The sequence below is a fragment of the Podarcis cretensis genome, assembly GCF_951804945.1.
Source record: "Podarcis cretensis genome assembly, chromosome: 10".
Taxonomy (NCBI): Eukaryota; Metazoa; Chordata; class Lepidosauria; order Squamata; family Lacertidae; genus Podarcis; species Podarcis cretensis.
Genome location: NC_137179.1, coordinates 33,261,753 through 33,284,329, shown reverse-complemented (window position 1 = coordinate 33,284,329; position 22,577 = coordinate 33,261,753). Strand labels below are relative to the sequence as shown.

The 22,577-nt window shown below is 40.6% G+C and overlaps 1 protein-coding gene across 10 annotated transcripts in view; it reads left to right on the top strand.

The window, feature by feature from the left end:
• Nucleotides 1-20,610, top strand: part of ATF7IP (activating transcription factor 7 interacting protein) — a 74,450-nt gene extending 53,840 nt beyond the window's left edge. For 8 of the 10 annotated variants that reach the window (XM_079993372.1, XM_079993371.1, XM_079993373.1 and 5 more), the window contains exons 6-15: nt 807-872; nt 1,792-1,865; nt 2,712-2,800; nt 6,318-6,968; nt 7,198-7,283; nt 10,153-10,222; nt 12,146-12,301; nt 12,835-13,020; nt 13,409-13,521; nt 15,914-20,610. In XM_079993372.1, the coding sequence (XP_079849498.1) occupies nt 807-872; nt 1,792-1,865; nt 2,712-2,800; nt 6,318-6,968; nt 7,198-7,283; nt 10,153-10,222; nt 12,146-12,301; nt 12,835-13,020; nt 13,409-13,521; nt 15,914-16,330 (1,908 nt within the window). In that variant the 3' untranslated portion in view covers nt 16,331-20,610. The remainder of the gene's footprint in view (nt 1-806; nt 873-1,791; nt 1,866-2,711; nt 2,801-6,317; nt 6,969-7,197; nt 7,284-10,152; nt 10,223-12,145; nt 12,302-12,834; nt 13,021-13,408; nt 13,522-15,913) is intronic. The other 2 variants (XR_013843034.1, XM_079993369.1) reach the window with 2 other exon arrangements.
• The last annotated feature ends 1,967 nt before the right edge of the window (nt 20,611-22,577 follow it).

Sequence of the window (22,577 nt, the reverse complement as noted above, 5' to 3'; positions counted from 1 at the left end):
TTAGTTGTGCAGATAAATTATTTGGAAATAATATTATAACAAAATGGGAAAAAAATGTACTATACTGTTGATATTCAGAGTTAGTCAAACTTATGAGTAAACTCATTTAAATGAAGGGACCATTTGTTACTTAAATGACTTAGTTAGTTATTGCCCATCTTTGTGTTAGCTTTACTTAGTTTCCCTACATGAACTGTCATGCTGGATGTCCGAGAGCCTTGTATTTGATGTGAAATTGAAGGCCCTGCCAATAGACTTGAAAAATAACTTTTCAATAAATATTGGGTTTGTTTGTTTGATGAAGGGACAAATTGAGACACTAGAAACAGAATTAATTTATCATTTTCCAGTTTCCCCTGGGAGCACTAGCATTCTGTCTGACAAAATCTCATTGATTGTGAAGGTCTGTATTGGGGCTAGGAATGGCCAAGTAGGTGGGACTCTGCCTCAGAGCAGGCTACCCAACAGCAGTGTTGCCGCTGCATACCAGAGCAGTGCAGAGTGGGGGTGAGTTTGAGGTGGCGCAGATACAATGGTGGAAGCACCAAATTGATTCCACCAGTGCTCCTGCCTTGCCCCATCCACCAGCCTGGTAAGCATCGCTGACACCCTGTGCACCCAGAAGCTCCTGATAAATTGGATACATAATCACTGGAAATGAGGAATTGTATTTTATTTTTATTATTTTGACCTCATTTGTTGATATGACTAACCATCAAAGCAATAATAAATTGAATTAAACTAAAATACTTTTTGAGATTGTATCTGATTTCTCTGTCATATTTCTCTCTTTTTTTTTTTTAAAGGCTAAAATTGCAAGATTAACTAGACGTTTTGGAGCAGCCAGAGAGGATTCAAAGAAAAGACAAGAAGTAAGGACAGATATTTTTATCATGTTTCTGATTACAGTTTAGATCAAAAATTACCTTGGTGGTAATCAGATTGGACTTCATTGAAATGACCATAGCTCACAGTGAGGAACTCAAAAGGCCACAGTTTTCTTCTTGAAGTAGGAAGGAAAAATAAAGATTAATAAATTTATTCAGTTTTACGGACTCAAGCCCACTTCACTAGATGCATGAAGTAAAATCTTAGTTAGCAGGTATATAAAGCAGAAAGCTGGATGGCAGAAGTTGAATGTCAATGAGATGCAAATTATAGTCCGTGATTGGAATTGTTCTGTTATTTAACCCCCAATCTGCTCTGGAGGGGTTTTGGTTGAGATGGCAATGAGATCCCTAATGCCCCCTTCCAAATGGGAAAGTGGAAGTGTCACCAGCAGAAACCCCAGAAATGGGGTATTGAGGGGGCAGAGCCAGAACAGGATCTGTGAGATCCTGAACTCTCCTACTTCTGCCATGTGACAGCAAGCTGCCCCAGTTTAGGCCTCTTCACTGCACCAACCAGGGCACTTACTCAGCAAAGAGGCATTTTATCCTCCCCAAGCACCCCTCCACCCAATTTTTCAGCCTTGTCTGGTGGGAGTAGTGGGACTCTGGATTTGGCAGTGAAGGATGCTCTGGGAAGCTCTCATACATGCTTGGGAGGCTCGCATAAGATCTTGGGTGGCCCTTGTGTGTGTTTAATTTGTGTAATTTCAGTTGGCCAGCCATCAATAACATAAAGCTGCGATTGCGCAAGTTAAATATATGCAAGTTGTGAGTCAACTGTATAATGAAGTGCTCACAAAGCAACTTAATAATTTTGGAGTCCTTACAGTAAAAAAGCATACCATGTATGCTTTGTGACTTTGAGGACATAGGTCTCACCTTGGTTTGCGTTACTTTTTAGAATCTACAAAACACACCCCATTCCCCAGGAAAAGCAGTGGGCGACGCAGGCAATATCAACAGTGTGGCGTATCGGTAAGCTTTGAGAATATAGCTGTTACACTCATATTGTGGACTTGTGGAACTTGCCTTATGTACTTGGAATGACACATTTGCATAAAAATACAATATATCTTGGCTGATGGACTAGTTTTCCTGTTATATACTAGCCCAGTTCACACATCATATTTAACCGTAATTAAAAACAAAGTTTGGTTTAATGTGAACAATCTGCATGCTAGTGCATACTTCTTCCCTGTTGCTGCACCTCTGCTGGAAAACAAGCCAGTATCTGACTTTCCATGAGATCCAAATCCAAGCTCATTTCTTTCCAAACAAACCATGAGCATATCTTAAGATCTGTTCTTGGCTTACTACCGTGGTTTGTTTGAGGGAGACAAACCACAAGTCGAGGTTCATAACAGGCCAGCAGCACAGAGACAGAGCAAGAACCACTGAATATGCTGCTAGTTTACATTAAACCATAGTTTGTTTTTCACTATGGTGTATAATGACATGTGAACTAGGTAGCTGTGCCCTGTTCTCTTTTACTGTTAAAAATATGAATGTTATTATCAGTTCTCATGCAGTCATCAAAAATTAACATATCTGTATAAAATTAGAGCCAATAATAGTTTTGGTTCTCAATTTTTCAGGAATTCAGCTTAATAATAATAATTTATACCCCATCCATCTGACTGAGTTGTTCCAGCCACTCTGGGTGGCTTATTACACTCCTACACATATACAATGGAAGCAGTGATATTGTGAGATACTGCTTAATAAATGGATAGAGATAAATTACTTCAAATTTCAAAAATAGCTTTCCCCTTGCTTCACCACCAGCACTTGGTACAGCTAACAAGAATCTTTATTCCACAGAAATGCCGGAACAGTGAGACAAATGCTGGAGTCCAAGAGAAATGTAGGAGATACCACATCAAATACTTTACAGTCCCCTGTGAATACAGGTAGAATGTTTCTCACGTCTCAAATATGTATTTAACCTCTCCCCCCTTTTTTATCCAGGAAAAGTGCCTTAGTATAAATCTTTCAGATGAAAGTTATGAGTATCAAAAGCAGCAGCAGATGCTTCTCTCCTTTTTGAACTCAGTGGTGGCAGTATATGATGTCTTGTTATAGAAACAACATTGTTCACTACTACAGATCACCTTTTATTATTCAAGAGCTGTAATGAACACAGAAATGAAAAGTGTTTGCTCTCAGTTTTTCTGCTTAGTGCAGGACACTTCTGCTCTCCTGTGTTCTCTCTCGTCCCCTCCCCTGGCCTCTTCTTTCATAAATCAGTCCTGATATCAGTAGTGCATTTAGGGATGCCACCATCTCATCTGAAATAAATGAATGAACTACATGCCATAAGCATTCTGATGACACAGAGCCCCATACTTCAGATTTATTTTATCAGTTGTTTCATGTAAATGTTTCAAAGCAAAGAAGAAAAAAACAGAATACTATTCTAGCACCACTTCCCATAACCTTCTGTCAAGAAAAGAAGCAGAACCACCGCACCGCAACACAGCACACACACCCCAATTTCCAAACCAGAAGAATACTGTAGTATTGAAAACCACCGGAAAATCCAGGGTTGCACCCCTTACACCTCTCTTCTGGCATCCTCCAAGAAGGATGCATTAAGCTTCATGCTGACTAAGAGGTTCAGTGTATGCCAACTAGCCCCTTAGAAGCCAAGGAAAACAAGGGTTGCAACTTAAGATTTCTGTTAGAAACTTGTCTGCTCTTGTCAGCATCCTCGGGTGTAATTAAATAGTACTCATCCAAACTACTGTAGCCTGAACCTTGTCCTTGCCAGGGAATCGTTTGCCCGCGTCCCCAGTTCCGAAGAAAGAGCAAAAAGCACCAGGAAAGATTCTTCTTTGGAGAAAAGAGTTTATTGTAATCTGTGCACAGAGACAACCAGCAGAATAGCTTCTGAAAAACTGGCTGCGAAGCAAAATACTTCAGCAAACTTTCTTATACTTTCTGAACATTCTCCCCCTTCCCATACCTTCTCCAAACTTCTCCAATCAGCTGGCAAATGTTCAACTTATTCCCTTATATGGCACATCTATATTGCTTGCTAAGCATTCCATCTTCCCCATGCATGTCTTTCTGCTGGCTAAGAACTCCCCCTCCCCTTTTGCTTATTCGTGTCTTTCTTATCTTTGCATTACTAAGGCAGGAAGCGCAAGGCAGGAAACGGCCTCCTTAGCAGGCCTGGTTAAATCTGCAAACAGCTGCAATTTCTTGCTAGCTGGCAAGGCAGGAAATGGACTCTTGACCTGCCAGACAGATTTAGCAAACAGCCACTGGCTGTGTGCTAACTGTCTGACCACAATTGCAGAAGTAAGGATTAGCACAGGATTAGCACAGAAATTTACTGCAGATAATATTTGAGAGCAACCCTTCTTAGGTACAAGGTACAGAGAATATTGAGAGAAACCCTTCCCATCTCCCTTCACTACTACAATAGATGTTTACGTAAGAGCATTTTCCATGTCAGTTCTGAAACCAAATATATATAAAAAATGTCCAGTAGCACCTTAGAGACCAACTAAGTTTGTTCTTGGTATAAGCTTTCGTGTGCATGCACACTTCTTCAGATATTCTGAAACCAATAAAACATCTAAGTCAACACAGGTACTGATGCAACAGACAGCTCTTGCATCAGAAGCTTTGTGATCAGAAGAGCTTTTGAGGGCACAACTATAGATGGAAATAGCCAGTCTTTACCAAACCTAGACCCATAGAAAATCTTCAAATAGAGTACATATTCAAAGAAAACATTTGACATACACCTCTGTGTTGTAATACATAGAATGCTAGTCTTATTCTGTTTCCAGTGGCTTCCAAGGAATGCTGTTGGCAATAATGTTTCAAGGGAACCACAGGGACAGAGTCACCCAAACTTTAAAGAAACAATGAAAATTGGGATTCCACAAAGGTAGCACAAGAACCCTGTGAATTTGCAAAACTAATTTCTGTTCTGTTAAGCGTAAACTTTTATGTGAGACAATTATCCTCAAAAGACCAAGGTTTTGCATGCAAGGAAGGGGTGTGTTACATAAATTTAGGGATTCACAGATGTTGCTGCCAACAATTCAGCTACAGATTTTAATGGTTTGGGGCGTCAAACCCTTAACCATACAAATCAAATTCAAAGCTGTAAACCTTTGGTCGTAAGATCTTTCAAAAATTTCTAAAAGTTGCCAATCAAGGGGGAAACTCATATCAGTCAAAGCTCTCTAGAGCTAAAACTTTTTTACTTCTCAGTTTCCACCATTTGCACACAGTTTGCAAAACCTCTGCCTCACTCATTGCAAACAGGCTTTGTTGCCAAGAGCAGCCAGAAGGAAGTAACGTTCATAGGAAACCTTTTTTCCTTCAAAAAATTCAGACTACCATCTGAATTATATCTCTAATTTAGCCATATAGTGGCATAGTATAGAAGAAAGAAGGAAACACACACAACTTGCTTCATGCTCTCCAGGTGGCATACATTACAAATAAACATGTCAGGTTAAATTTTGCATCTCAAGTCACTCTTGCTGCCAGCTTTCTCCACCAGTCTTATGTAACAAGATGTGTCTGACTCAACACTTGTGTCCTACACATACTCCCAAGAGGTTTAGAATCTTTTGCTAGGTTCTCTCTGTTTGAGAGGTTTGCTCTCCACATCAGTAACCTGTATCAGCAAGGCTTCAGAGTCACTCTCACCCTATTCTTGGTCCATGATCCAGTGAAGCATGGGGCTGTTCCGTGAGATCATTGAGTGGCAAAGAGGGGTTCCCTTTTGAGCTGTGAGCTACCCAGCCATTGTACTATTTTTAGTATGGAAAGGGGATGACTAATAGTCATTAAAACTTTATTTCTTTGTTTTATTGTTTATTTCCTACAAGTTTCTATCTTCTATTTTATTTACCATGGGCATTTTGAAATTTGAAAGGGCATGACCTCAGTGAGAAATGACTAATTGGTTATCTATATGTTCCCTGAATCCTGAGATTACTTTTAACGGAAGAGTCTATTGTCTATGCAGAACTACAGGGGATGATAATTAAGTTTGCTGATAATACCAGCTTCCTGTGCTGTTCTTTACATTAAGTATTAAGAGGTCAGGATATTTAGAGTGCCTTCCAGGATACATTTTAAGATAACGTCTTCTACCAAGGTTAAAATAGTTAATTGAAGGGTATATTTTATATCAAGCTATGACAACTTTACTGGTGCCATGATCTATAGAAATAAACCACAGAAAAAGGTTCAAATTAGCACACGCCGTTACAACATGTTTTAAAGAGTGAATTCCAAAGAATGTTCTCTATAATCATGATTCCTGTTTCCAGTCCTGTACAGGCTTATTCAGTCCATCTTGACCTCAGATATCAAGTTGATATATTCTACTTTATTGATGGAAGTAGTTCAATTGGCATAGATTTTTAAAACCATTATCTTTTTACTATTTTGTAGTATCTGCTACCCCTCTTAGTACTCCACAGACAGTCGTCAGTGGACATCCCAAGCCACAGACTCCTGTCACCTCTGCACCATTGACTTCGGGCTCCTTGTCAACTTCTGTTCTACCTGCAGCCAACACAGCAACAGTAGTCGGCACGAGTCAAGTGGCTGGTGGAAGCGCACAGCCAATGTCTGTTTCATTGCAGTCTTTGCCAGTAATACTGCATGTACCTGTTGCAATGTCCTCCCAGCCTCAGATCCTGCAAGGCCATACTGGTACTTTGGTTACTAACCAGCAATCTGGCAATGTGGAATTTATACCTGTACAAAGTCAATCTAATGTTGGCAACTTGACCAAAACTTCATTGTCTCTGTCATCGGCTAATTCAATAAAACCAAGCAGCTCATCTGTGCCCAGCTCTAACATTCAGAGGAACTCTTCAGTCGGTGTTGGGTGTTCTATAGGGACAACTCTAGCTGTGCAGGCTGTATCAACAGCACACCCTGTTGCACAAGCCGCAAGGACTACTTTGGCTACTGTAAGCACATCAGGGGTGTATACTCCTCCCATCAATAGGAATTCCATACAGATGAAGATACCGCTGTCAGCCTTCAGCAGTACAACTCCTTCTGAAGCAAGCACTGCAGCAGCACCTAGAGTTGGTAAGTTTTATATGTCCACTGCACTTGCACTAGGGTAGAAAACTGGTGTACGGGGGAACGTTGATTTTGAAAGAAATCTGAACTTTCAGAGTTCCATATTTAGTACTCAGTTCACCATATATGATTGACAGTTAAGTGTTTGCAATGATTGCTGTTAAACTAAGTATATGTGTTATAAAGTACATTGCTTGATAGCCAATGAAATGTGGTGGTTTCTCGCCTCCTTCAGAGAGTCAAACATCCAGGTTGCTAGCACCTTCGCTGCCACCAGCAGATATTTCAGCAAACAAAAAAGCACCTGAGACAGCTGCACAGGTAGGTTGGTTTTTATTTTTCTTTATATGGTTTCAGTTTCTTCCTCATTCAGTAAATCAACTTGGACGTTGTTACATTTATAGCAAATACAGATTTTGTTTTTCAAAATGCTAGCAGAAAATTAATGTTACTAAAAAAATTATACCAGTATGTGACAGGTAGTTGATATACAATATTATATTTATTTTATTTACCATTTACATGCCAAAATGACTTCATCTGTGAAGGGACACAAAGATCTGTGTTCCTTCACAGATGAAGTCATTTTGGCATGTAAATGGTAAATAAAATAAATATAATCTTGTATAGCTTGAAAAGCCCTAACGCAATTGAACATAAACCTTATGTGTACTCCACCTACATGCATGGGAGTCAGGAATGGAACCCCTGTGTGAAATGGTCACTGCTTGTATATGTACCCTAAATTATGAGAAGAGGCAAATGTGTGTTTATATGGAAGAACAAGAGACAAGAGCAAGTTAAAAAGTTAACTCTTGTTATTGACTATAAAAATTAACAACAAAGGCATTTTCTTTAGAACAGGAAATATCTTAATTTAACATTTTAAAACTACAAGTGAGGAACTCAAACTATATCCTTGTCCTTTCTGTGTGTGGCAATTATTCTGTCTGCAGTGTCTCTTTCTGTCCCGGTAAGATCTTATGTCTTTCTTTCTACCGGTTGTTGCCTTGGGCGAAGCTGATATTCCATTGTTGTTTCAAAAATTTATCCATTGCTCCGTCCCATGCTTCATTGTTTTGCAACTTTAACAACAGCTGCAAAAATGACTGTCCCAATAAATAACCTGTTTTCACCATTTTCCCTCTCAGCCTGGGAAGAAGAGTGGTTTGTTGAACTGCAAATGATTCAGTAAATCTCAAAATCAAACTTTGAAGTCTTTGCAGTTGTTTATGTTCTGCAGTTTATGATTCATCTTTTCTAGCATGTGTCTGTACTTTAGTCCAATTAAACTAATTAACAGGAGAACCTCTGTTTTTTAATGGCGGAGGGTTTTCAGCAGGCAAAGTGCTTTTGCACTCAGTGCCTCCCTGCCTCCCGCAATCCATGCCACAGCAAGAGCCAGGTACCAAGACAAACTGAGAGTGAAGCCCATTCCGCCTTGTCCTAGGGGGAATTTGCAAGAATAATTTTCCCCAAGCATCCTTGTTTTTCCTTCGCCAACGATCTCCCCGGTCACGGGAGCTGCATCTATTCAGACCGGAACCGGAAGCCACCTTTGTACTAATATTAAAACATGTCTGTGCAGGCTTCCATAAACAATTTTTTTTATTGGGCACCAGAAGTAGCAGAACAAATGTACCTACCTAATACCAATAGGCAGGGAGTTCAAGTGTGTATGTTCTACCACAGTAAAAGATTGGTTCCTCACAAGTGCAGAACAGACATCATGTGACAGTTATAAAACTGCCAGTTCCACATATCAAGTTGAGTGGGTGGGTATATATGGGTTAAAGCAAGTAAGATATGTGAGATGAGTATCCAGCCCTTCTATACCATTGGACAAGTACTAGAAATGAAGTTACTAGTCTGCATTATCTCACGTAGATGAAGGATTTACAACCCTTTTCATTAATATTTTCTTTTCTGATACTTGTATATATAGGCAAAGTGAGACAGAATGAAGCAGTTACTGGTCATTGGCCAAGCTAAATGTCTACCTTGAAAGAACCATATTGAGCTGACCCCAGGTCTCTAGTTAACCAACATCAATAAGACTAATACTTAGTAGTATTAGTTAGTACTAATAGTTGGAAAGTATGGGACCTAATAAACATTTATAATATAAAAGAAAGCTCACTTTATTTTAGATGCTGAAAAAGCATTTGACTAAGTGGAGAGTAAATAGAATATTTCAAAAGTTCTGTCCTTTATCTGTATTTTATACTTCTTTTAATAAACTCAGCATCTGAATCATTATCCATAGCAGTTAGAGAAACAGCAAAGTTCAGGGATTAAAATTGTACAGTGGGCAGGCAGTGTTTATTTGAATGAAGATTTAGTAGTCTGGCCAACACAGATGAACTTCCATGCTAATAAATGCATTTTTAAAAATCCTATAAAATAGAACCAAATTGAGTTTGCCTGTCTGAAAGCACTCTCAATCTACAGATGACCTGTAGAACTAAGGTGCTTATACTCAGATAATTTAGTATTGATATTATTTTATTAAAATTTGGTATTTACAATTTATTTTAATAATCAACATTTTTTTGCATCTTGCCTGGCAGTAGAAATGAGATAATAGACACCAGCAGCCACTCCCACTCCATCCTGGCAACCCTCAGTCATCGGTTGTAATGTTGCACACAAGTGCCCTTGCAGGACATTACAGAACCAAATCTACCTCTCGCAAACATAGTGCATTGACATGCTTCCAGGAAGAGACTGCAGCACCTTTGCATCCACAACTCCTATGGCCAACATTTGGATGTTCCTTTTGTAGTATATGCTAACATTCTATAATATTTAAACACTTAAAAAAACAAACAGTTTGGTAAACATGGGTGTGTATCATATTTTTTCCTTCCTTCTTAAAGAACTTGGAGTCCCATAAGCTGCCACATAATCTCTCTTCCATTACTCTGCTTTAGATTTATGTGATCCTCTGTATATGTAGAACAAACTACCTTAGTGATGTCTTTGGAAAAGTAAAGGACTTCCTTAAATTGTCTGCTTATTTCTATAGTTTCAACTGTCAGATAAAACCCTTTAGATTTGTCAAGGCATTTGCTGGGATTTATTGAGTTCGTTTTATGTTTTCTTGTGATGATTTTAGATTTTATTGCATGCTACTTTTAACACTTTGTTGGAAAGGGAGTGGACAAACAAACAAATATTTGTCTTCCAGAGTGGAAAGGCCACGGGCAGTGGAGTAATTGATCTCACACTGGATGATGAAGATGATGGCTCTTCTCAAGGTAAGCCAGAAGATATGCATAAATCATGATGGACTTTGACTAACTGGACATCTCCTGCTTTTTGGTAAATGTTAACTGCCAAAGATGATAAATACTTGCCAAGTCAAAAGATTCCGTCAGATGGCACTATTGAAGTTTTAAACTTAAAATGCCATCCAGTGTTCTAGGCAGCGATTCTGATGTAGGTATTAGTAATATATTTGTGCAGTGTGTCCTTACATCATTAAAGTATGTTCAAGTTTTGATACATATCCTACCATCTTGTTTGAATGTGTTTTCCATGAGTGTATAGGATTGTTCCCACCATCTGAACTTAGTGTTTAGATATTTGTTCTTATATGTTTCAATACTTCTATCTTCATGACTTGAGTTAAGCACATTTGCTGCTGAAAACCTATGTTCATCCATTCTTAAATTAGATGTCTTAATGTTGTGGTTTGTAGCTGATTCTAGTCATAATATTGTGCTAGTCCTTATATTGTCTCTTTGTGCCTACAGTTAATAAACCCATGATTGATTAGCCATACATTATGTGAATATATTCATGCTATTCTAGTCCAAGCTGGCTTTGTGCCCCCTACCCTCACTTACAGTGGAAAATATCAAACAAGATACTAACTTTCTCCCATTTTTGTATTGGATGAAATGTGCAGACATAGGGGATTCAGGTGTGAGACAGGCATGGTTTGGAGAAAACAGCTTTGCAGGCTACTTTTGAACCCCTGGAAGGTCATGTTTGGCCTACAGGCTGGAGGTTTCCCATCCCTGGTTTAGAAGATGTAAATAAACAAGAGGACCTTGTAGAGCAGTACCCAATAATCCCTTAAACACGTGCATAATGGAGCTATGAGCCTACAGTCATGTACATTTACTCCCATTGAAATTGGCTGGCATAATTATGTTTAATTAAATGTGGAGTTCGCTGCCAGTGTATCTTGCTACATCCTATATTACTCTAAATAAGGCAGTTGACACAATGTCTTGAGGATTTCAGAAATTTCATCCAGATACTTGACTAGTGTAATATTCTTGAACTGTGGGCATTGCTGCCATTCACAGACATTCTGAAACCTTATAAAATGGAGCTACTACTACTGCTAGCCTTTATTGGCATAAGTTAAAGTAGTAAAATCATAAAATCATACACAGTCATCCAAATGTTGTTATTACTATGTTAATAAAATGCGAGTTAGTAAGGGTTGCTCTCAAATGCAATATTTTGTCTGAGTCCAGGAATTTGGCGACCACTCCTTCAAATTGCAGGGATTGTCTAATCCTTTTCAGAATGCTATGAAAGGCCTGATCTGAGTTACGAGGCTTATTTGCTGGGTCGCATTGTATAGTCAGAAGTAAGGAGGAGGAGTCACTTTCTGTATGGACTCCAATAAGTAAAGGTACAGGACCCCTGGACGGTTAAGTCCAATCAAAGGCAACTATGGGGTTGCAGTGCTCATCTTGCTTTCGGGCCAATAGAAGAGAAGTTAACATCAGAGTGTAGATTTAGGGAACAGATACAATACTACACTATGACCCGTTGATGAGATAAAAGTAAACTCATCGTCACCAGGAAAGTTATTCAGTCCATTTGTATGGGCAATACAAAAGTTCATAAGTTTTAACCCCAGTCTGTTTGTTAATCTATCCTTAAAGGAGCAGGGGACAGATAGTGGGGTAGGTATTATATCTATCCCTTCAAAGCCCAGTTAGGTTACAATATTTTGGTTGTTGGCCCCAATTTGAGCATTTAAAATGAAGCTGTGAACTGTACAGGTGAGATCCTTTAATTGATGTTTTTATTTTATTGTAAAAACTGAAAGGAGAATCTGTGTTGCAACTGACTGCCACTTCAGCAAATTTTTCAGCAACTTTTCAGCTGCTTGTTTCTGTTTATAATTGCACATTGATTTTTTTCCCTTTTCTAAGCAGGTGGCAAGAAGCAGAACCAATCTATACCTGCATTGAGCTTGTCAACCCAGTCTTTAGCTCGTCCTCTGCAGCCAGTACAGACAAGCCCTCTCCAACAAGCAGGCATGCCAACAACTGGCCTGTCACAGACAACCATACATGTTCTCCCCACAGGTAAGACTGCATAGCCTAGGGAAAGGAAATAGTTCAGTATGGAAGGAGAGAGATTCCAGAACAGCCTCTTGGATGCAGTATTTGCAGGCGGCTATAGAAAATGTTGTTGTTTTTTTACACTTAAACGATGCCCAGAGGGGATGATGCAATAAAATATTGTTGACCTAGAGGGAACTACTATGAGAATGCCTGCTTAACTCTGAAGAGCTTACATCCATTAATCACCAAAGGGATGGGGAACTTACAGACTGAGGTTCAGAAAATTATAGGGGAGAAAGACATTTGTGTGTATGTACCAGACTGATCCATGTTCTGAAGAATCCAGTTGGGTTTTATAAATTATTTTTTTACTGATTCAGTAATTTTGAAAGCTATCTTTTTAATCTTTTCTTTATTCGGTAAATCACATTACTAAAATTTAAGTGTCAATGAACTATGAGAAATTGCTTGATTTGTATGCTTTGGTTTTGTGCAGCATATGCTTTCAAGGCTGAGAACATTTTATACTCTTTTGATTACAATTTTGCTTCTAGCTCAGACAACTGTGAATGTAAACCATCGTCCAGTGACTCAGACTCCAGCTAAGCTCCCAATACCAAGAGCCCCTGCTAACCATCAAGTAGTCTATACTACTCTTCCTACACCATCAGGACAGAATCCTGTGCGAACCACAGTCATGCAGAGCCCTAGTTTAAGGCAGGTCAACCCACAAAACTCTGGTAAGCTCATCTGTCAGAGAAAGGTTTATATTTTAGCAGATGTGCAGCTGTACCTTGGTTTGAAAGGAGATGCCAATTTTGTTAGAATTAGACAAATATATTGCAGCAGAAAGCTTGCCCAGAAAGCAAGGTGTAAGCATACGTATTCAAAGCATTTTGAGATTGGACTTTAGGGTGTATGTGATATTTGACTATGTTTTTTATAACATCCTATGTACATGTAAAAGAAAGTATAGTTATGGCAAGCTTTAATACTATCTTTTTGTGTCTGCCAAATATTTATTGTGATAGTTTGCAGTGTTAAGCAAATAAATGACCTAAATTCGTCACAATGTATCATTATATTATTAACTTCTTTAACATATTGTGCCTTTGTGTATCGCTCTAGGTGTGACAGTAAGAGTGCCTCAGACAACTGCGTATGTTGTAAACAATGGGCTAACCTTGGGATCTGGAGGACCTCAACTCACAGTTCACCATCGGCCAGCTCAAGTGCATTCAGTAAGCACCCGTGTCCAGTTGTTGAGATGAATGTTTGGAGAAGAGTTTATCTCCCATATCATATATGCTATTGTTTTTTAGCAGTATCTGTTAGCAGTTGGGGACTTGCACAGCTGGACAGTCCCTACTTTAAATGGTCTTAGATTCATTCATTCATTTAAAATTACCCTACCTTTCTCAAAAGAGTTCTAGGTGGGAAACTATTATAAAACAATAAAAAACAAAAATTTTAAAAAAGTATGTATACTCCATTATTGTGAAACCACACACTAGGAATACTGTGTACATTTCTGGTTCACATATCCTAAAAAGAATATTGTAAAGCTTGAAGTAGCACAGAAAGGGGCAACTATAATAATCGGTAGCTGGAGCAAGTCCCTAATGAGGAAAGATTACAACTTTGGAGGCTATGTCATTTAGGGGGGAAAGGTAAGTAGGGAGGGAAATAATAAAAGGGTATAAAAATTACACCCTTTTGTATATGTGTGGAGAAAATGAATAGATGAGTGAATTGTATGAGTGTGGAGAAAATGAATCAAGAAAAACTTTTCCCTCTCTTCTAATACTAGAAATGAGGTTATCTAGTGCAGCTGCATGCGGGGAGTTTCAGGGTGGACAAAATAGTGTTTCTTCACACAATACATTTACTTCCCACAAGGTGTAATATGCAGTGTATACTGTTAGTCCCCACTGCATATTTGTCAGCTCTTCATTCTGAAGTGACACCACACACTGCAGCAGACTAATTTGGTTACTTTAATGGACACATCACTTGCAGCTCTTTTTTGCATTTTTTTAGAATGATAAATTTTAGAGGACTTGGGAGCCATTATGAAGCTTTTAGAGGGGCTGGATGTGGGTAAAGCTTTAGCTACTCCCACTTTGAAGAATAAGCCAGTATTACCGTACTTTTCGCACCATAGGACGCACTTTTCCCGTCTTAAAAACTAAGGGGAAAAGTCTGTGCGTCCTATGGGGGGGAGGCAGGCAGGAAAAGCCCCCAAGAGCCCCACACAAGCTTCACGCGGCTCTTGCGGGCTTCTCCCCAGGAGGGAGAAGGGACTGACACCGCCAGTCAGTCCCTTCTCCCTCCTCTAGAAAAGGCTTGCGCAACCTCTGCAGCCGGGGGGAGGGTGCGCAAGGCTAAAGAGGAAGCCGGGGCAGGGGGCAGCGAGCGCGATCCATCCCGTTCGCTGCCCTGGCTTCCTTTTTAGACTTGCGTGCCCCTCCAGCCGGGCGGGGGAGGCTGCGCAAGGCTAAAGAGGAAGCCGGGCAGCGAGCGCGATCCATCCCGTTCGCTGCCCTGGCTTCCTCTTTAGCCTTGCACACCTCTCCAGCCGGGCGGGGGAGGCTGCGTAAGGCTAAAGAGGAAGCCAGGGAAGCGAACGGGATGGATCGCGCTCGCTGCCCGGCTTCCTCTTTAGCCTTGCGCGCCTCTCCGCAATCCACCAGAGGTAGATCTTAACCCTTGCCTCACCTAGGAGCTTCTCTGGGTAGGAATCCCCTCAGCTTAAGTGGGGTGGGGGAAGTGTGGCAGGTAGGGGGGTACCTACCTAGACACTGAAGCCAGTGTCTCTCCGATGAAAATTGGGAGTGGGCATTGTGTGAAGTGGCTTGGATCTCCTGCCGCAGAACTGTAGGACTGTATAGAGTTGGGAGGGCCACCCGAGGGTCATCTAGCCCAGCCCCCTCACAATGTAGGAATCACAGCTAAAGAACGCCAGGCAGATGGTCCCCCAACCGTTGCTTAAAAGCCTCCAGTGGTGGAGACCCCCAACACCTTCCGAGGTCATAGAATTGCAGGGTTGGAAGGGAACCCCAGGAGTCATCTAGTCCAGCCCCGGTGGACAGCGGGCGCGATCCATCCCGTTGCGCAAGGCTAAAGATGCTGTGCAAGGCTAAAGAGGAAGCCAAGGCAGCGAGCGGGATGGATTGCGCTTGCTGCCTTGTCTTCTTCTTTAGCCGCGCTGGAGAGGTTTAGCTCCTGGCTGGAGAGGTTGCGCGGCTATGGATCCCGCTCGCTGTCTTGGCTTCTTTGCTCTTTGGGGCTGGGGGGTGGAACCCGGGCCTCCTCCGCAGCCCCGAGAAGCTCTGGGAGAAGAAAAAAATTTTCCCTTGATTTCCCCCTCTTAAAACTAGGTGCGTCCTGTGGTCCGGTGCGTCCAATAGAGCGAAAAATACGGTAAATAGGGTTCAGCCTTTACTCCTTTTGACTTCTCCACCTTGAAACACCGGAGTGTTTTATTGTCATTTCAGACTTGCTAGTTTTAAACGTAATCTTGCGTTTGCTGAGAATTGGTCTTGGGAATGCTTGGATGGTAATGTATGCATTTTGACAATAGGATGAGAGTCTCCTCTGCCATCCTCATTGCGTCTCTTCATTATTCCTCAGGAGCCACTGCGACCTGTGCACCCAGCCCCACTGCCAGAGGCCCCACAGCCATCACGCTTGCCTCCTGAAGCTGCCAACACCTCTCTGCCTCAGAAGCCACACCTGAAGCTAGCACGTGTAGAAAGTCAGAATGGCATAGTTCTATCCTGGAGTGTTTTGGAAGTGGACCGGAGCTGTGCCAGTGTGGATAGCTACCATCTGTATGCATACCATGAGGACCCCAGTGCTACTGTGCCCTCTCAGTGGAAAAAGATTGGGGAAGTAAAAGCCCTCCCCCTGCCTATGGCATGCACACTTACACAGTTTGTGTCTGGAAGCAAATACTACTTTGCAGTTCGTGCTAAAGACATCTACGGACGCTTTGGACCCTTCTGTGATCCCCAGTCAACAGATGTGATTGCTTCTCAAAGCAGTTAAACTTCAGACTCTGAAGGCTTCTACTCTTGCCCCACAATTGTGGCTTACTCTGGTTTTGGGTTTATTCTCATGCATGAAACTCACTGTAAAAAATCCCCCCTGCAGGATTGTTTTGGACAGCAATGTCATACACTACACAAACTCCATAACCAAAACCAAAATAAATTCCTAGCCTGCAGTGGGAGAGCCTGTATTTCTGATAAGCTCTTGAAGTACAAAGTCCTCTCTCCTTCCCTCACAAGCTGCTCTGCCTGTTAAGCCGTAAGACAGTGACCCCTGGGAATTTGGCTTCCAGCTGATGTAGGCTGAAGAGGAGTGTCATGCACAGGCCAAAGGGCAGGAGGAGTGTTCAAGGGTCAGGTTAGGAGGGAAGTCAGGATTCAGGGTCTTGCTTTCTTTTGTTTTGGAACAGTGACTAGTCTTACAAGGCACAGCCTGCTTTCTAGAAGGCAAAAGACCTTGTATGTGGCCAGTGCTTGAGAAATGTAGGTGTGTCTGCTTATTTGAGGGGTGGGGGATTAAGCAGCCCTCTGGCTGGTTTGTAGAATACTTGCCACCAAAACCAGGGAACATTCTGAAGCCAGTCTGAAAACAGATTTATAGAAAACTTCAATTGCATTTCCAATAGTTTCCTGATCCTCATCTCTATGTCTTCTTTTTAAAAAAAGATTTATTTGTGCCTTAAAACAATAATTTCAAAAGTAAATGTAGTCACACATCATGTGCGCACTTTCTTCTTTTGCTCTTTCTTTTTAGCCCCCGAGTGTCATAACCTTCCCTTATAGATTCCCCAAAAGTGTAGCACACAAAACCTTCCTGAGTTAATTCCCACTTGAGATCATTCAGGCCATCATTTAACCTGCTAGTTCTGACTGGTCTGTGAAGTTGGGTCATGCAGACAGTATTTGACAATTCTCCTTGGGAAGTTGGTGTGCCCTGTGGATTGGCCAAAGGAGATGTGGGCCGCCTAAGACACTTCCTTTTCCTCACATACATGAATCACTTTTTGCTATGCTAAGCCAATCTGATAAGGTCACTTAAAAGAAAGCAATCAACTCAATCTTCTAATAGAACCTTTCATTCTTTCAATGGCTGAGTCAACACAATAAACAGTACCTCCACGTCCTTACATCCCAACAAAAGTTAGTGCCCACCACGAACACTTGAATCACACCTGACAGATGTTGAAGAAAGTTTCACTATGCCGTCTTCCAGAGAAAAGCAGCGCATCTATTGTCTTCCTGGTGTCTCAGCTCCAGTTGGGAAGTGGGTGGCAGCTGTTCCCACTTCATTGACTGACCAGGGTCCAGCAGTTTCCTTAACTTGTTACTTCAAATCTGATAAGAGTTGAAACTGAAATTTAAGGTTTGTAAGAGGATGGTCTAAAGTTTGTTGATGCTGTATGTTTTGGAAAGACAGGGTCTTAATTCTCTCATTGTGAGAACACCAAGTAAATTTCCTTACATTTTTTATATGGTATGCCTTGTCCTCTGAGTTATATTCGTTTTGAGTGACATGAAAGCTTTTCTTGTAAATTTCTGACTTATCTATCTAATGACTAAATACAAGAACTATCTTAGAGCTAGATCGTATGTATATGGAATACTTCACCCCCAAAGCAAACAGCTGGCATTTCAACACTTTGTCTCACTTGCCTAACAGTGATGCAATCATCTACAAAAATGATATTTTTTTCTCTCAGTTTCAGGTATTTTAGGGCCACCTCTAATTTTAATAAGTATAATGTGGGCGGGGGGGGGGGCAGAATCAACTCCCATTGGAAGTATACCAAAACCCAAGGGAGAATTTCATTACAAAAATAGATTTATTGGGGAAGGGGCTTACCACTCTGCTGTTGACTCAACAATATCAGTTATGTGTAGCCAAAGATGTAGTTTATTATCTGCACTGGGTCCTTAGCGCTGGAGAAGTTCCTCTTCACTTTTTTTATTGAACTTGGGCAATAAAGTCAAGCCTGGGTGCAACTTGAAGAGAAATGTGTTTTTGTAGGGCTTGTAACACTGGAGGAAGCTGGGTCACATTTTAAACAGCAATTATTCAAGACCTTGCCACCGGAAAGGGAAAAAAAATATGGATTAACATTCCCTAAATATATGCAGGAGAAAAATGTGAACCCTAGTCTGAGAAAAGTACATCTGCATACTTTGTACCTCTTGCCCCTTGTTATGGCGATACAGCAGATAATTAGCTAAGATTTTACTGTTGCTTACTCTTTTTTCTCTAGGACTAGATACTGTTCCATTATCAATCAGCTATAAGGTGTACTAATTGCAGCTTCTGTTAAGTTGGATCCAAGATGCATACCTTGGGACTTTTGTCTTTAGATCTGTGAATAGAAAATGGCAGTGAGGCTATTGTGGGGGTGGGACTTTCTCAAGCAGAATTGATCTGGTCAGGTAAATTATGTAGGGCACCACAAAGGGAAAGGCAGAAACAGGCTTTAATTGAGTTAATTGTCAACAAGAGCTCATAATTAGTGACTTTTTGGCCTTGTATCTGGTGCTGTATTTCTTTTTGCTTTTGCCCCAAAGAAATGAGAGTTTACAAATCTTTGTAACAGACATTGGAAAATAATATTTCCTTTTTATCAAAGTATTATAAGCTAAACTGGATTGCACAAATACCAAGCTGCAGAGTCATTGGAATTTTACTACTCTGTGCTTATTGAGAAACTGTTCAGCTCAGCACTCTCTGTGTGTGTTATGGATTAGGCAAACCTAAAGTTCTTAAAGAAAAGAAAGGGGGCAGGGAGAGATTTCAGTATCCACACTTTCCTGTGTCAGTATTTCTCCCACCCACCCACCGTGTTTTCCTTACTGCAGTATATGGCTGGCCCATGCTTGAAAATTCAGTTTTCTACTTCTATTTAAATGTGATACTGAAGTATGTCTCCATCTGTATTTCTGCTGTTTTCTCTTCTTTGCCTTTAATACTTGAGAATCCATGTTCTAGTTAGTAACAAGTTCCATGTCTTAGGAAAGGACAAGTGAAATGTTTTCACTGTTTAAAAATGAGAAAGTGGTGTGACTATTGCTGCTAAATTATTGTGAGTCCCTTAGGTTAACTTGTTTGTTTGTCTCTCCCATTTTATTCCTCAGATTACAGCTAGAAGGCCTTTTCAGGAAGACCTCAGTGGCTAGGAGACTGGAGACTTGGAAGGGGTGGGATGTACAACATTTTCTGTACTTGCCACTTAATGGGGAAAGGTGGAATGTTCAAGCTGGTTGGCAAGTGTTCTCTGAACTTAAGTAGTAGTTTATGCTTCAGGGAGTGCTGAAGCACTAAGATTAGTTCTGAGCTGCATTTTCAGCGTGATTACAATGCTACTTAATGTACATTTTGCACAAAAGGGACTCATGAGAAATAGTGGCAAAGCTATTGCTGTCTGGGATATTGCTGGGATGATGCAAGTTGTGCTGCAATAAATCACATTGGTTCACCTTTTCATTTAAAGCTCTGTTGAATACTAAGTGGTCTGTGATCTGAGAACCCATGTTACATGTAAGGTCAGCCTATAAGTACCTTGTTCCCTCAAATTGCCACATTACAGTATTAAGTAGGAGAACTACAATTGCAGTACACAAAAGTCTAGATGGAACCCCTTTAGTATTTTTATTCAGTCTACAGCAAAAAATACCTAGATTTTTGAAAACAAAAGCTTGATATATTGAAAATACTGCTTTCTTTTAGTGTGTTTTGGCACACAGTGTTTTGTTAATACAAAAGAAGGTCTTTTAGTATTGCCAAAAACAAGTGATCCCATCCTTCTTGGAACCAGTTTTATGTCGAGAGGTGAATGTAGACATGAGTACAAATTAAAATGTGATATTTTATCATTGAATTTAATCAATATTTTATAACACATGGTTTCTCACATTATTGTGCTGGCTTTCCCTGTTTGAAAATATATTTTAAGTGCTGTCTAAGTTGGAGTTTTATCTGTAAATAAAGTAATTGGACAGCCAAAACCTTGAGGTACTTGTTGGACTTCAGTAACTTATCAGCCACTGGCAAATAAACTCCTACAAAACTCCTTATAGAAACTTGCACTCTTTTTTCCCTTTTTCTTTCTACAGAAGAACGTGTAAATAAAGATAATGTAGGACGTACCAAAAAGTCCATTTTAAGCAGGGCAATGGCAAGTTCTCCCAGACTTTTGTATGCATTGTAGATTAGTGTCTGTATACGTGTTAATTGTAGTGGGGTTTTGTCTGACAAGCCTGAGATTTATACTTTGAAATAAACTACTGGGTTTTTAACCTTCGGTGTCTTGTGTGGTTGGTTCTCATCAAGGCAGTACTGGGTTGTTTTTAAAAAGCTGACCACGAGCCTTTCTATGACAGCAACTTGACCTGTGTTCAAGGCTCCCCACTCCTTTTTTTCTCTTAATTTGAATGTTTTCTTTAAGGGCACATATTGCACTGGGTGCTCCGGTAAAATTGTGTGTGTACTAATAAGCTAAATATATTGAATTTATTTTTAATAGTCAAATGTGAAATGTTATATCTAGCAGTGATGCAAATAAAAATGTAGGGAGGCAGACACAAAAATTTGTTGTTAAACTTCATTTTGAATACCTCTTTATTTAAAAAGATTTACTTACCTGCTCAAACATCTATTTGCTTCTTTACTTTTAAATATTTTAACAAGCTGGTGTGTTGTTTCTTCACTTAAAAAAATGCGCTGCAACAGTGAGGAATTGCTTGTCTTCCACAACTGACACAAGGGCCAACTAATCACAGTGTTGAAATGTAGCTTCTGCTGCAAACTAAGAGGCTTCACCAAAGTCGATTCCAGGGAAGAAGATTGTACAAGGAGGACTCTTTATATCGAGTCAGGCCATTGGCCCATCTAGTTCAGTATTCTCCATACTGATTGGCAAGCTGCTTGTGTTATGCTAATCTCCAGCAAAAATATAGGAAATGCTTCACGTCCCTTTTTTCTGATTACTTGGCAACAGTTACTTATGTGATGTCAAAAACAGTGCCTCCATATCTGCCTAATAAGCCTTAGAACATCACCTCAGCATTTTGCTTCCTAGTGGTCTTTATACTTTTCCAAGTGACTTAGCTTTTGGTTTTGGTTTTTAATGAAAACAGCCCAGGCCTCCTGCAGAAATGAACATGAAAATGAACTCATTTAAAATTCTACCACAAAATGAACTTGATTCACATGGATATTATGGATATCCTTTCAGGAGTAGTTCAGCTAGATCATTAAGTGTTGCGTTTTTCAAGCTGCCTTGCAGGAAACTAGAGTTTCCTTACAAGCTCATCAGGGTTTAGACAAAGTATCCTGAAAGACAGCTCTCTTCACCAGTCCTCTGCAATGTCTAGCTGTAAAGAAATGCTTGGCAGTTTTTAAGGATGCGTTCTTTGTTCATATAGGATGAATAATAGAATTGTAGAGCTGGAAGGGGTTTCCAGGGTTATTGAGTCCCAACACCCTGCAATGCAGGAATCTTAGCAAAAGGATCCATGACAGATGGCCATCAAACCACCTTCTGAGGGAGACCATTCCACTCTTGAGCAGCTCTTACTGTGAGAAAGTTCTTCTTGATGTTTAGTTGGAATTTCTTGTAATATGAAGTCATTGCTTCGGGTCCCAGTCTCCGGCGCAGAAGAAAACAAGCTTGTTCCATCTTCCATGTGACAGCCCTTTAGATATTTGAAAATGGCTATCAAATCTCCCTCTCAGTCCCCTCTTTTCTAGGCTGAATATACCCAACTCCCTCAACTGTTGGAAGGATTGGTTTACATATCCTTGATCATATTTGTTGCCCTCCTCTGCACACGTTCCAGCTTGTCAATGTCCTCCTTGAATTGTTGCACCCAGAACTGCAGACGACTCCAGGTGGGGTCTGACCAAGGCAGAATAGAGTGGCGAGTATGGACTCCATGAGTACAGCCAGGATTTCTTTGGGCAGGGCAGGCTTTCAGTATGCATAGACTAGTCTATCTATGAAAAAGCTAGATATTTATTCAGACAGTGTATGTTGGTCCATTACAGCAAATGAGGCCCTACTCCACCAACCTCTGCCTGCCTTCAGTCAGCCCCCATCTGCCTGCCTTCTTGCTCCCAGACCAGGAGAAGATAGCTTCCTCTTCCTCTTTCAACTCAGTACTGACTCTTGCAGAACTCAGCAGGAATTAGGAAGAGGACAAAACCTGAATTAGTTGGCTCTGGCGCCACCTATTATTAGGCTCCCTGCCTTCTATCCTACCAA